General features: G+C 51.3%; 1 protein-coding gene across 1 annotated transcript in view; it reads left to right on the top strand.

Annotated features, from left to right (window-relative positions):
- The window catches only part of ddx1 (DEAD (Asp-Glu-Ala-Asp) box helicase 1), a 66,486-nt gene that overhangs the window by 6,260 nt on the left and 45,360 nt on the right, over positions 1-14,866 (top strand). The window contains exons 5-8 of the mRNA XM_082976185.1: positions 2,404-2,520; positions 8,170-8,278; positions 12,358-12,496; positions 12,785-12,845. Of these exons, the coding sequence (XP_082832311.1) occupies positions 2,404-2,520; positions 8,170-8,278; positions 12,358-12,496; positions 12,785-12,845 (426 nt within the window). The remainder of the gene's footprint in view (positions 1-2,403; positions 2,521-8,169; positions 8,279-12,357; positions 12,497-12,784; positions 12,846-14,866) is intronic.

Below are 14,866 nucleotides of genomic sequence, written 5' to 3'. Positions count from 1 at the left end.
CTGGTCTCAACCAGAACCTACTGGACACTGGTCTAAACCAGAACCTACTGGACACTGGTCTCAACCAGAACTTACTGGACACTGGTCTCAACCAGAACCTACTGGACACTGGTCTCAACCAGAACCTACTGGACACTGGTCTCAACCAGAACCTACTGGACACTGGTCTCAACCAGAACCTACTGGACTCTGGTCTCAACCAGAACCTACTGGACTCTGGTCTCAACCAGAACCTACTGGACACTGGTCTCAACCAGAACCTACTGGTCTAAACCAGAACCTACTGGACACTAGTCTCAACCTACTGGACTCTGGTCCCAACCAGAACCTACTGGACTCTGGTCTAATGGCATTTGGCATTCCTTTCTCCCGTGGTACTACTGTCAATAAAATGTAAAGGTCGAGATTGAAATCTAAATGTATAATATTGTAACTACCCACAAGTTGACATTAATTCAAAACATAAAATACTGCCCCTTCCTCTCCCCTTTCCATCCCTCTCTTACTGCCCCTTCCTCTCCCCTTTCCATCCCTCCCTCTCACTGCCCCTTCCTCTCCCCTTTCCATCCCTCTCCCTCTCACTGCCCCTTCCTCTCCCCTTTCCATCCCTCTCTCTCACTGCCCCTTCCTCTCCCCTTTCCATCCCTCTCTCTTACTGCCCCTTCCTCTCCCCTTTCCATCCCTCCCTCTCACTGCCCCTTCCTCTCCCCTTTCCATCCCTCTCTCTCTCACTGCCCCTTCCTCTCCCCTTTCCATCCCTCTCTCTCACTGCCCCTTCCTCTCCCCTTTCCATCCCCTCTCTCTCACTGCCCCTTCCTCTCCCCTTTCCATCCCCCTCTCTCTCACCGCCCCTTCCTCTCCCCTTTTCATCCCCCTCTCTCTTACTGCCCCTTCCTCTCCCCTTTCCATCCCTCTCTCTCTTTCACTGCCCCTTCCTCTCCCCTTTCCATCCCCTCTCTCTCACTGCCCCTTCCTCTCCCCTTTCCATCCCTCTCTCTCTCTCACTCGCCCCTTCCTCTCCCCTTTCCATCCCCCTCTCTCTTTTCACTGCCCCTTCCTCTCCCCTTTCCATCCCTCTCTCTCTCACTGCCCCTTCCTCTCCCCTTTCCATCCCTCTCTCTCTCACTGCCCCTTCCTCTCCCCTTTCCATCCCTCTCTCTCTCACTGCCCCTTCCTCTCCCCTTTCCATCCCTCTCTCTCTCACTGCCCCTTCCTCTCCCCTTTCCATCCCCCTCTCTCTACCTGCCCCTTCCTCTCCCCTTTCCATCCCTCTCTCTCTCACTGCCCCTTCCTCTCCCCTTTCCATCCCCCTCTCTCTCACTGCCCCTTCCTCTCCCCTTTCCATCCCTCTCTCTCTCACTGCCCCTTCCTCTCCCCTTTCCATCCCTCTCTCTCTCACTGCCCCTTCCTCTCCCCTTTCCATCCCCCTCTCTCTCACTGCCCCTTCCTCTCCCCTTTCCATCCCCCTCTCTCTCACCGCCCCTTCCTCTCCCCTTTTCATCCCCCTCTCTCTCACTGCCCCTTCCTCTCCCCTTTCCATCCCCTCTCTCTCACTGCCCCTTCCTCTCCCCTTTCCATCACCCTCTCTCTCTCTGCCCCTTCCTCTCCCCTTTCCATCCCTCTCTCTCTCACTGCCCCTTCCTCTCCCCTTTCCATCCCCCTCTCTCTCACTGCCCCTTCCTCTCCCCTTTCCATCCCTCTCTCTCTCACTGCCCCTTCCTCTCCCCTTTCCATCCCTCTCTCTCTCACTGCCCCTTCCTCTCCCCTTTCCATCCCTCTCTCTCTCACCGCCCCTTCCTCTCCCCTTTCCATCCCTCTCTCTCTCTTTTACTGCCCCTTCCTCTCCCCTTTCCATCCCTCTCTCTCACTGCCCCTTCCTCTCCCCTTTCCATCCCTCTCTCTCACTGCCCCTTCCTCTCCCCTTTCCATCCCTCTCTCTCTCACTGCCCCTTCCTCTCCCCTTTCCATCCCTCTCTTTTACTGCCCCTTCCTCTCCCCTTTCCATCCCTCTCTCTCACTGCCCCTTCCTCTCCCCTTTCCATCCCTCTCTCTCACTGCCCCTTCCTCTCCCCTTTCCATCCCTCTCTCTCTCACTGCCCCTTCCTCTCCCCTTTCCATCCCTCTCTTTTACTGCCCCTTCCTCTCCCCTTTCCATCCCTCTCTCTCACTGCCCCTTCCTCTCCCCTTTCCATCCCTCTCTCTCACTGCCCCTTCCTCTCCCCTTTCCATCCCTCTCTCTCTCACTGCCCCTTCCTCTCCCCTTTCCATCCCTCTCTTTTACTGCCCCTTCCTCTCCCCTTTCCATCCCTCTCTCTCACTGCCCCTTCCTCTCCCCTTTCCATCCCTCTCTCTCTCACTGCCCCTTCCTCTCCCCCTTTCCATCCCCCTCTCCTCCCTCCCTAGGCCTTCACTATCCCAGTGATCCAGATAGTGTATGAGACTCTGAAGGATCAGCAGGAGGGGAAGAAGGGGAGAACAGCTGTGAAGACTGGTGGAGCAGGTAAGACAGACAGACAGACAGACAGACAGACATCTCTTTGACCTGTCGTCAGTGCTTGAAGTGGGCCGGCGCCATCCGGCGTGGAGTCTCGGCCCGGTGTGGCGTCTCGGCCGGCGCCATCCAGAGAACAACCGTAATGCATTTTTTTTTTTTTAGGGCCAGTACCGATTTTTTTTTGGGGGGTCAAGATCAATATTCAATGTCATTAAATTAGGAAGTTGATGTTTCTCAGAGACGGCTATATATCCATTAATACAATTATACTTTCAGACAATACATGTGCCTTTGGTTAAAAACTATGTCACATAAGATTATTACAGTCTGGTTAATACAGGTGGTGTTATTGATTAACTGGGTTAGATGGTATCGGTCTGGTTAATACAGGTGGTGTTATTGATTAACTGGGTTAGACGGTATCGGTCTGGTTAATACAGGTGGTGTTATTGATTAACTGGGTTAGATGGTATCGGTCTGGTTAATACAGGTGGTGTTATTGATTAACTGGGTTAGACGGTATCAGTCTGGTTAATACAGGTGGTGTTATTGATTAACTGGGTTAGACGGTATTGGTCTGGTTAATACAGGTGGTGTTATTGATTAACTGGGTTAGATGGTATCGGTCTGGTTAATACAGGTGGTGTTATTGATTAACTGGGTTAGACGGTATCGGTCTGGTTAATACAGGTGGTGTTATTGATTAACTGGGTTAGATGGTATTGGTCTGGTTAATACAGGTGTTATTGATTAACTGGGTTAGATGGTATCGGTCTGGTTAATACAGGTGGTGTTATTGATTAACTGGGTTAGATGGTATCGGTCTGGTTAATACAGGTGGTGTTATTGATTAACTGGGTTAGACGGTATCGGTCTGGTTAATACAGGTGTTATTGATTAACTGGGTCAGATGGTATCGGTCTGGTTAATACAGGTGGTGTTATTGATTAACTGGGTCAGATGGTATCGGTCTGGTTAATACAGGTGGTGTTATTGATTAACTGGGTTAGATGGTATCGGTCTGGTTAATACAGGTGGTGTTATTGATTAACTGGGTTAGACGGTATCGGTCTGGTTAATACAGGTGGTGTTATTGATTAACTGGGTTAGATGGTATCGGTCTGGTTAATACAGGTGTTATTGATTAACTGGGTTAGACGGTATCGGTCTGGTTAATACAGGTGGTGTTATTGATTAACTGGGTCAGATGGTATCGGTCTGGTTAATACAGGTGGTGTTATTGATTAACTGTGTTAGATGATATCGGTCTGGTTAATACAGGTGGTGTTATTGATTAACTGGGTTAGATGGTATCGGTCTGGTTAATACAGGTGGTGTTATTGATTAACTGGGTTAGATGGTATCGGTCTGGTTAATACAGGTGTTATTGATTAACTGGGTCAGATGGTATCGGTCTGGTTAATACAGGTGGTGTTATTGATTAACTGGGTCAGATGGTATCGGTCTGGTTAATACAGGTGGTGTTATTGATTAACTGGGTTAGATGGTATCGGTCTGGTTAATACAGGTGGTGTTATTGATTAACTGGGTTAGACGGTATCGGTCTGGTTAATACAGGTGGTGTTATTGATTAACTGGGTTAGATGGTATCGGTCTGGTTAATACAGGTGTTATTGATTAACTGGGTTAGACGGTATCGGTCTGGTTAATACAGGTGGTGTTATTGATTAACTGGGTTAGATGGTATTGGTCTGGTTAATACAGGTGGTGTTATTGATTAACTGGGTTAGACGGTATCGGTCTGGTTAATACAGGTGTTATTGATTAACTGGGTCAGATGCTATCGGTCTGGTTAATACAGGTGGTGTTATTGATTAACTGGGTTAGATGGTATCGGTCTGGTTAATACAGGTGGTGTTATTGATTAACTGGGTTAGATGGTATTGGTCTGGTTAATACAGGTGGTGTTATTGATTAACTGGGTTAGATGATATCGGTCTGGTTAATACAGGTGTTATTGATTAACTGGGTTAGACGGTATCGGTCTGGTTAATACAGGTGGTGTTATTGATTAACTGGGTCAGATGGTATTGGTCTGGTTAATACAGGTGGTGTTATTGATTAACTGGGTTAGATGGTATCGGTCTGGTTAATACAGGTGTTGTTATTGATTAACTGGGTTAGATGATATCGGTCTGGTTAATACAGGTGGTGTTATTGATTAACTGGGTTAGATGGTATTGGTCTGGTTAATACAGGTGGTGTTATTGATTAACTGGGTTAGACGGTATCGGTCTGGTTAATACAGGTGTTATTGATTAACTGGGTTAGATGGTATCGGTCTGGTTAATACAGGTGTTATTGATTAACTGGGTTAGATGGTATTGGTCTGGTTAATACAGGTGTTATTGATTAACTGGGTTAGATGGTATCGGTCTGGTTAATACAGGTGGTGTTATTGATTAACTGGGTCAGATGGTATCGGTCTGGTTAATACAGGTGGTGTTATTGATTAACTGGGTCAGATGGTATCGGTCTGGTTAATACAGGTGGTGTTATTGATTAACTGGGTTAGACGGTATCGGTCTGGTTAATACAGGTGGTGTTATTGATTAACTGGGTTAGATGCTATCGGTCTGGTTAATACAGGTGTTATTGATTAACTGGGTTAGATGCTATCGGTCTGGTTAATACAGGTGGTGTTATTGATTAACTGGGTTAGATGGTATCGGTCTGGTTAATACAGGTGTTATTGATTAACTGGGTTAGATGGTATCGGTCTGGTTAATACAGGTGTTATTGATTAACTGGGTTAGATGGTATCGGTCTGGTTAATACAGGTGTTATTGATTAACTGGGTCAGATGGTATCGGTCTGGTTAATACAGGTGTTATTGATTAACTGGGTTAGACGGTATCGGTCTGGTTAATACAGGTGGTGTTATTGATTAACTGGGTTAGATGGTATTGGTCTGGTTAATACAGGTGGTGTTATTGATTAACTGGGTTAGATGGTATCGGTCTGGTTAATACAGGTGTTATTGATTAACTGGGTTAGACGGTATCGGTCTGGTTAATACAGGTGGTGTTATTGATTAACTGGGTTAGATGGTATCGGTCTGGTTAATACAGGTGGTGTTATTGATTAACTGGGTTAGATGGTATCGGTCTGGTTAATACAGGTGTTATTGATTAACTGGGTTAGATGGTATCGGTCTGGTTAATACAGGTGGTGTTATTGATTAACTGGGTCAGATGGTATCGGTCTGGTTAATACAGGTGGTGTTATTGATTAACTGGGTTAGATGGTATCGGTCTGGTTAATACAGGTGGTGTTATTGATTAACTGGGTCAGACGGTATCGGTCTGGTTAATACAGGTGGTGTTATTGATTAACTGGGTTAGATGGTATTGGTCTGGTTAATACAGGTGGTGTTATTGATTAACTGGGTTAGATGGTATCGGTCTGGTTAATACAGGTGTTGTTATTGATTAACTGGGTTAGATGATATCGGTCTGGTTAATACAGGTGGTGTTATTGATTAACTGGGTTAGATGGTATCGGTCTGGTTAATACAGGTGTTATTGATTAACTGGGTTAGATGGTATCGGTCTGGTTAATACAGGTGGTGTTATTGATTAACTGGGTCAGATGGTATCGGTCTGGTTAATACAGGTGGTGTTATTGATTAACTGGGTCAGATGGTATCGGTCTGGTTAATACAGGTGGTGTTATTGATTAACTGGGTTAGACGGTATCGGTCTGGTTAATACAGGTGGTGTTATTGATTAACTGGGTTAGATGGTATCGGTCTGGTTAATACAGGTGGTGTTATTGATTAACTGGGTTAGACGGTATCGGTCTGGTTAATACAGGTGGTGTTATTGATTAACTGGGTTAGATGGTATCGGTCTGGTTAATACAGGTGGTGTTATTGATTAACTGGGTTAGATGCTATCGGTCTGGTTAATACAGGTGTTATTGATTAACTGGGTTAGATGGTATCGGTCTGGTTAATACAGGTGTTATTGATTAACTGGGTTAGATGGTATCGGTCTGGTTAATACAGGTGTTATTGATTAACTGGGTTAGATGGTATCGGTCTGGTTAATACAGGTGTTATTGATTAACTGGGTCAGACGGTATCGGTCTGGTTAATACAGGTGGTGTTATTGATTAACTGGGTTAGATGGTATCGGTCTGGTTAATACAGGTGTTATTGATTAACTGGGTCAGACGGTATCGGTCTGGTTAATACAGGTGGTGTTATTGATTAACTGGGTTAGATGGTATCGGTCTGGTTAATACAGGTGGTGTTATTGATTAACTGGGTTAGATGGTATCGGTCTGGTTAATACAGGTGGTGTTATTGATTAACTGGGTTAGATGATATCGGTCTGGTTAATACAGGTGTTATTGATTAACTGGGTCAGATGGTATCGGTCTGGTTAATACAGGTGGTGTTATTGATTAACTGGGTCAGATGGTATCGGTCTGGTTAATACAGGTGGTGTTATTGATTAACTGGGTTAGACGGTATTGGTCTGGTTAATACAGGTGGTGTTATTGATTAACTGGGTCAGATGGTATCGGTCTGGTTAATACAGGTGGTGTTATTGATTAACTGGGTTAGACGGTATTGGTCTGGTTAATACAGGTGGTGTTATTGATTAACTGGGTTAGATGGTATTGGTCTGGTTAATACAGGTGGTGTTATTGATTAACTGGGTTAGATGGTATTGGTCTGGTTAATACAGGTGGTGTTATTGATTAACTGGGTTAGATGGTATCGGTCTGGTTAATACAGGTGGTGTTATTGATTAACTGGGTTAGACGGTATTGGTCTGGTTAATACAGGTGTTATTGATTAACTGGGTCAGACGGTATCGGTCTGGTTAATACAGGTGGTGTTATTGATTAACTGGGTTAGATGGTATCGGTCTGGTTAATACAGGTGGTGTTATTGATTAACTGGGTTAGACGGTATCGGTCTGGTTAATACAGGTGGTGTTATTGATTAACTGGGTTAGATGGTATCGGTCTGGTTAATACAGGTGGTGTTATTGATTAACTGGGTTAGATGGTATCGGTCTGGTTAATACAGGTGGTGTTATTGATTAACTGGGTCAGATGGTATCGGTCTGGTTAATACAGGTGTTATTGATTAACTGGGTCAGATGGTATCGGTCTGGTTAATACAGGTGTTATTGATTAACTGGGTCAGATGGTATCGGTCTGGTTAATACAGGTGTTATTGATTAACTGGGTTAGATGGTATCGGTCTGGTTAATACAGGTGGTGTTATTGATTAACTGGGTTAGATGGTATCGGTCTGGTTAATACAGGTGTTATTGATTAACTGGGTTAGATGGTATCGGTCTGGTTAATACAGGTGTGTTATTGATTAACTGGGTTAGATGGTATCGGTCTGGTTAATACAGGTGGTGTTATTGATTAACTGGGTTAGATGGTATTGGTCTGGTTAATACAGGTGGTGTTATTGATTAACTGGGTTAGATGGTATTGGTCTGGTTAATACAGGTGTTATTGATTAACTGGGTTAGATGATATCGGTCTGGTTAATACAGGTGGTGTTATTGATTAACTGGGTCAGACGGTATTGGTCTGGTTAATACAGGTGGTGTTATTGATTAACTGGGTCAGATGGTATCGGTCTGGTTAATACAGGTGGTGTTATTGATTAACTGGGTCAGATGGTGAAGTTTAACTTTGGGGGGGAGGAGTTTAAGAATCCCCCCAAGACGGGCTTCATAGCGGTGGACCAAGCTGCTGAGGGACATGTGGTCAAATCCAGCCAGACAGGTAGGGGGTGTGGTCAAATCCAGCCAGACAGGTAGGGGGTGTGGTCAAATCCAGCCAGACAGGTAGGGGGTGTGGTCAAGTCCAGCCAGACAGGTAGGGACATGTGGTCAAATCCAGCCAGACAGGTAGGGGGTGTGGTCAAGTCCAGCCAGACAGGTAGGGGGTGTGGTCAAGTCCAGCCAGACAGGTAGGGGGTGTGGTCAAGTCCAGCCAGACAGGTAGGGGGTGTGGTCAAATCCAGCCAGACAGGTAGGGGGTGTGGTCAAGTCCAGCCAGACAGGTAGGGGGTGTGGTCAAGTCCAGCCAGACAGGTAGGGGTTGTGGTCAAGTCCAGCCAGACAGGTAGGGGGTGTGGTCAAGTCCAGCCAGACAGGTAGGGGGTGTGGTCAAGTCCAGCCAGACAGGTAGGGGGTGTGGTCAAGTCCAGCCAGACAGGTAGGGGGTGTGGTCAAGTCCAGCCAGACAGGTAGGGACATGTGGTCAAATCCAGCCAGACAGGTAGGGGGTGTGGTCAAGTCCAGCCAGACAGGTAGGGGGTGTGGTCAAATCCAGCCAGACAGGTAGGGGGTGTGGTCAAGTCCAGCCAGACAGGTAGGGGGTGTGGTCAAGTCCAGCCAGACAGGTAGGGGGTGTGGTCAAGTCCAGCCAGACAGGTAGGGGTTGTGGTCAAGTCCAGCCAGACAGGTAGGGGGTGTGGTCAAGTCCAGCCAGACAGGTAGGGGGTGTGGTCAAGTCCAGCCAGACAGGTAGGGGGTGTGGTCAAGTCCAGCCAGACAGGTAGGGGGTGTGGTCAAGTCCAGCCAGACAGGTAGGGACATGTGGTCAAATCCAGCCAGACAGGTAGGGAGTGTGGTCAAATCCAGCCAGACAGGTAGGGACATGTGGTCAAATCCAGCCAGACAGGTAGGGACATGTGGTCAAGTCCAGCCAGACAGGTAGGGACATGTGGTCAAATCCAGCCAGACAGGTAGGGACATGTGGTCAAGTCCAGCCAGACAGGTAGGGACATGTGGTCAAGTCCAGCCAGACAGGTAGGGACATGTGGTCAAGTCCAGCCAGACAGGTAGGGGGTGTGGTCAAGTCCAGCCAGACAGGTAGGGGGTGTGGTCAAGTCCAGCCAGACAGGTAGGGGGTGTGGTCAAGTCCAGCCAGACAGGTAGGGGGTGTGGTCAAGTCCAGCCAGACAGGTAGGGGGTGTGGTCAAGTCCAGACAGGTAGGGGGTGTGGTCAAGTCCAGCCAGACAGGTAGGGGGTGTGGTCAAGTCCAGCCAGACAGGTAGGGGGTGTGGTCAAGTCCAGCCAGACAGGTAGGGGGTGTGGTCAAGTCCAGCCAGACAGGTAGGGGGTGTGGCCAGGCCAATCCTGTAGACCACGCCCCCCGTCCCCCCCGTTAGACCCCGTCCCCCCCGTTAGACCCCGTCCCCCCCGTTAGACCCCGTCCCCCCCGTTAGACCCCTTCCCCCCCGTTAGACCCCTACCCCCCCCCCCGTTAGACCCCCTACCCCCCCCCCGTTAGACCCCTGCCCCCCCCCCGTTAGACCCCGCCCCCCCCCGTTAGACCCCGCCCCCCCGTTAGACCCCGCCCCCCCCCGTTAGACCCCCGCCCCCCCGTTAGACCCCCGCCCCCCCCCCGTTAGACCCCCGCCCCCCCCCGTTAGACCCCCGCCCCCCCCCGTTAGACCCCCACCCCCCCCCGTTAGACCCCTACCCCCCCCCGTTAGACCCCTGCCCCCCCCCGTTAGACCCCCTGCCCCCCCCGTTAGACCCCTGCCCCCCCCCGTTAGACCCCTGCCCCCCCCCGTTAGACCCCTGCCCCCCCCCGTTAGACCCCGCCCCCCCCCCCGTTAGACCCCGCCCCCCCCCCCGTTAGACCCCGCCCCCCCCCCCCGTTAGACCCCCGCCCCCCCGTTAGACCACGCCCCCCCGTCAGACCCCGTCCCCCCCGTTAGACCCCGACCCCCCCGTTAGACCCCGTCCCCCCCGTTAGACCCCGTCCCCCCCGTTAGACCCCGTCCCCCCCGTTAGACCCCGTCCCCCCTGTCGACCCCGGCACCCCCGTTAGACCCCGGCACCCCCGTTAGACCCCGGCACCCCCGTTAGACCCCGTCACCCCCCGTTAGACCCCGTCCCCCCCCGTTAGACCCCGTCCCCCCCCGTTAGACCCCGTACCCCCCCGTTAGACCCCGTCCCCCCCCGTTAGACCCCGTCCCCCTGTCCTCCCCGTCCCCCTAGTCCTCCCCTACCCCCCGTTAGACCCCGCCCCCCCCCGTTAGACCCCGACCCCCCCCCGTTAGACCCCGACCCCCCCCCGTTAGACCCCGACCCCCCCCGTTAGACCCCGACCCCCCCCGTTAGACCCCTACGCCCCCCCGTTAGACCCCCGCCCCCCCGTTAGACCCCTACGCCCCCCCGTTAGACCCCGTACCCCCCCCCGTTAGACCCCGTACCCCCCCCCGTTAGACCCCGTAGCCCCCCCGTTAGACCCCGTCCCCCCGTTAGACCCCGTTAGACCCCGTCCCCCCCCGTCCTAGACCCCGTCCCCCCCGTTAGACCCCGTCCCCCCCGTTAGACCCCCGTCCCCCCCGTTAGACCCCCGTCCCCCCCGTTAGACCCCCGCCCCCCCCCGTTAGACCCCCGCCCCCCGTTAGACCCCCGCCCCCCGTTAGACCCCGTTCCCCCCCGTTAGACCCCGTTCTCCCCCGTTAGACCCCGTCCCCCCCTGTTAGACCCCGTCCCCCCCTGTCAGACCCCGTCCCCCCCTGTTAGACCCCGTCCCCCCCGTTAGACCCCGTCCCCCCCTGTTAGACCCCGTCCCCCCCGTTAGACCCCGTCCCCCCCGTCCCCCCTGTCCACCCCGTGCCCCCTGTCCACCCCGTGCCCCCTGTCCACCCCGTGCCCCCTGTCCACCCCGTCCCCCCTGTCCACCCCGTCCCCCCTGTCCACCCCGTCCCCCCTGTTAGACCCCGTCCCCCCGTAGACCCCGTCCCCCCGTAGACCCCGTCCCCCCGTAGACCCCGTCCCCCCTGTTAGACCCCGTCCGCCCTGTTAGACCCCGTCCGCCCTGTTAGACCCCGTCCGCCCTGTTAGACCCCGTCCGCCCTGTTAGACCCCCGTCCGCCCTGTTAGACCCCGTCCGCCCTGTTAGACCCCGTCCGCCCTGTTAGACCCCCGTCCGCCCGTCCGCCCGTTAGACCCCGTCCCCCCTGTTAGACCCCGTCCCCCCCGTTAGACCCCGTCCCCCCGTTAGACCCCGTCCCCCCGTTAGACCCCGTCCCCCCGTTAGACCCCCCGTCCCCCCCCTGTTAGACCCCGTCCCCCCTGTTAGACCCCGTCCCCCCTGTTAGACCCCGTCCCCCCTGTTAGACCCCGCCCGCCCTGTTAGACCCCGCCCCCCCTGTTAGACCCCGCCCCCCCTGTTAGACCCCGCCCCCCCCTGTTAGACCCCGTCCCCCCTGTTAGACCCCGTCCCCCCTGTAGACCCCGTCCCCCCTGTAGACCCGGTCCGCCCCGTTAGACCCGGTCCGCCCCGTTAGACCCCGTCCGCCCCGTTAGACCCCGTCCGCCCCGTTAGACCCCGTCCGCCCCGTTAGACCCCGTCCGCCCCGTTAGACCCCGTCCCCCCGTTAGACCCCGTCCCCCCGTGGGACCCCGTCCCCCCCGTCCACCCCGTCCCCCCTGTTAGACCCCGTCCCCCCTGTTAGACCCCGTCCGCCCTGTTAGACCCCGTCCCCCCTGTAGACCCCGTCCCCCTGTAGACCCCGTCCCCCCTGTTAGAGCCCGTTCCCCCCTGTTAGAGCCCGTTCCCCCCTGTTAGACCCCCGTCCCCCCGTTAGGACCCCCGCCCCCCCCGTTAGACTCCGCCCCCCCGTCCTCCCCGTCCCCCCCGTTAGCCCTCGTCCCCCCCCGTTAGACCCCGTCCCCCCTGTTAGACCCCGTCCCCCCTGTAGACCCCGTCCCCCCTGTAGACCCCGTCCCCCTGTTAGACCCCGTCCCCCTGTAGACCCCGTCCCCCTGTAGACCCCGTCCCCCTGTCCACCCCTTTTGATTCCCTGGTAGTTGACTGCGTCTCTCTGATGTAGGCAGCGTTAAGGTGTCGGAGGTAAAGACTTCGTCCTGTGGTCCCAAAGCTCTGATCGTTGAGCCGTCTAAAGAGCTTGCTGAACAGACCCTCAACAACGTTAACCAGTGTAAGAGATATGTGGACAATCCCAAGCTCAGGTACGGCACGTCTCTCGTTCTCTCTCTGTCTCTCGTTCTCTCTCTCTGTCTCTCGTTCTCTCTCTGTCTCTCTCGTTTTCTCTCTCTGTCTCTTTCTGTCTCTCTCGTTGTCTCTGTCGTTGTCTCTGTCGTTGTCTCTGTCGTTGTCTCTGTCGTTGTCTCTGTCGTTGTCTCTGTCGTTGTCTCTGTCGTTGTCTCTCTCGTTGTCTCTCGTTCGCTCTCTGTCTCTCGTTGCCGTGTATGTCTGTATGTGTGTTTATAACGCTGTGTGTGTGTGTGTTATTACAGAGATCTTCTGATCATTGGAGGGGTCCCTGCTAGGGACCAGCTGGCTGTACTGGAACAAGGGGTAACAAGTTATATGGAATTGTTTTAAGAAGGTCAAAGGCAGAGTTTTTTTAAAGAAAGAGCCATATCTCAGACTGGCCAATTAAAAAGACAAGATTAAGATGGGCAAAAGAACACAGACACTGGACAGAGGAACTCTGCCTAGAAGGCCAGCATCCCCGGAGTCGCCTGTTCACTGCTGACGTTGAAACTGGTGTTTTGTGGGTAATATTTAACTTCTATGGGACGCTAGCGTCCTCCACCTGCAGGACACAGCCAGTGAAATATCAGGACGGAAAATTCAAAAACAACAAAATCTCATAATTCAAATTTCTCAAACATACGACTATTTTACACCGTTTTAAAGACAAGACTCTCGTTAATCTAACCACATTGTCCGATTTTCAAAAAGGCTTTACAGCGAAAGCAAAACATTAGATTATGTTAGGAGAGTACATAGACAAAAATAACCACACAGCCATTTTCCAAGCTAGCATATATGTCACATAAACCCAAAACACAGCTAAATGCAGCACTAACCTATATAACTATTTTAAGAATTATAGATGGACTACTCCTGGATGCAACCGCTGTGTCAGATTTTAAAATAGCTTTACGGAGAAAGCACATTGTTCAATATTCTGAGTACATAGCTCAGCCATCACATTTTAGACATTTTACATTTTAGTCATTTAGCAGACGCTCTTATCCAGAGCGACTTACAGTAGTGAATGCATACATTTCATACATTTTTTTTTTTTCTTCCTGTACTGGCCCCCCGTGGGAATCGAACCCACAACCCTGGCGTTGCAAACACCATGCGTTGCAAACACCATGCTCTACCAACTGAGCTACAGGGAAGACTACAGCAAGCATCACAGCAAGCTATACAGACACCCGCCAAGTTCGGGGTCAACTAAACTCAGAATTAGTATTATAAATATTCTCTTACCTTTGCTGATCTTCGTCAGAATGCACTCCCAGGACTCCTACTTCCACAAGAAATGTTGTTTTTGTTTGAAATAATCCATATTTATGTCCAAATACCTCCGTTTTGTTCGTGCGTTCAGAGCACTATGCAAAGGCATAACGCGCGAGCGCGGTACCAGAGACGAAAAGTCTAAATGTTCCATTACCGTACTTAGAAGCATGTCAAACACTGTTTTAAAATCAATCTTTATGGTATTTTTAATGTAAAATTGCGATAATATTCCAACCGGACAATAGCGTATTCATTCAAGGAGAAAAAGAAGGAACAGCGCGTTCGCGGGACCGCGCATATCCAATCCCTTTGTCCTCAGGCAGTCCACTCAGTGACTGAGCTCCTATTATCTGCCCAGTAACAGGAGACAGATGAAACAACTTTCTGAAGGCTTTTGACAGCCAATGGAAGCCTTAGGAAGTGCAACGTGACCCCGCAGAAACTGTAGTTCCGATAGAGAATCAAAAGAACTACAATTCTCAGACTTTCCACTTCCTGGTTGGATTTTTCTCAGGTTTTTGCCTGCCATATGAGTTCTGTTATACTCACAGACATCATTTAAACAGTTTTAGAAACTTTAGGGTGTTTTCTATCCAAATCTACTAATAATATGCGTATTCTAGTGTCTGGGCCCGAGTAGTAACCAGTTTAATTTGGGTACGTTTTTCATCCGGCTGTGAAAATACTGCCCCCTATACCTTAAGAAGTTAATGAAGCTGCCAGTTGAGGACTTGTGAAGCGTCTGTTTCTCAAACTGGACACTCTAATGTACTTGTCCTCTTGCTCAGTTGTGCACCGGGGCCTCCCACTCCTCTTTCTATTCTGGTTAGAGCCAGTTTGCGCTGTTCTGTGAAGGGAGTAGTACACAGCGTTGTACGAGAATAAACTGACAAGTTTCAGAAGAAAGTACTTTGTTTCTGGCCATTTTGAGCCTGTAATCGAACCCACAAATGCTGATGCTCCAGATACTCAACTAGTCTAAAGAAGGCCAGTTTTATTGCTTCTTTAATCATAACAACAGTTTTCAGCTGTGCTAACATAATCACAAAAGGGTTTTCTAA

Source organism: Salmo salar, chromosome 06, assembly GCF_965601325.2.
Source record: "Salmo salar chromosome 06, fSalSal1, whole genome shotgun sequence".
In the NCBI taxonomy this organism is placed as follows: domain Eukaryota; kingdom Metazoa; phylum Chordata; class Actinopteri; order Salmoniformes; family Salmonidae; genus Salmo; species Salmo salar.
Note: the sequence above shows the minus strand (reverse complement) of the source record. Positions and strands in the feature narration are given on the sequence as shown.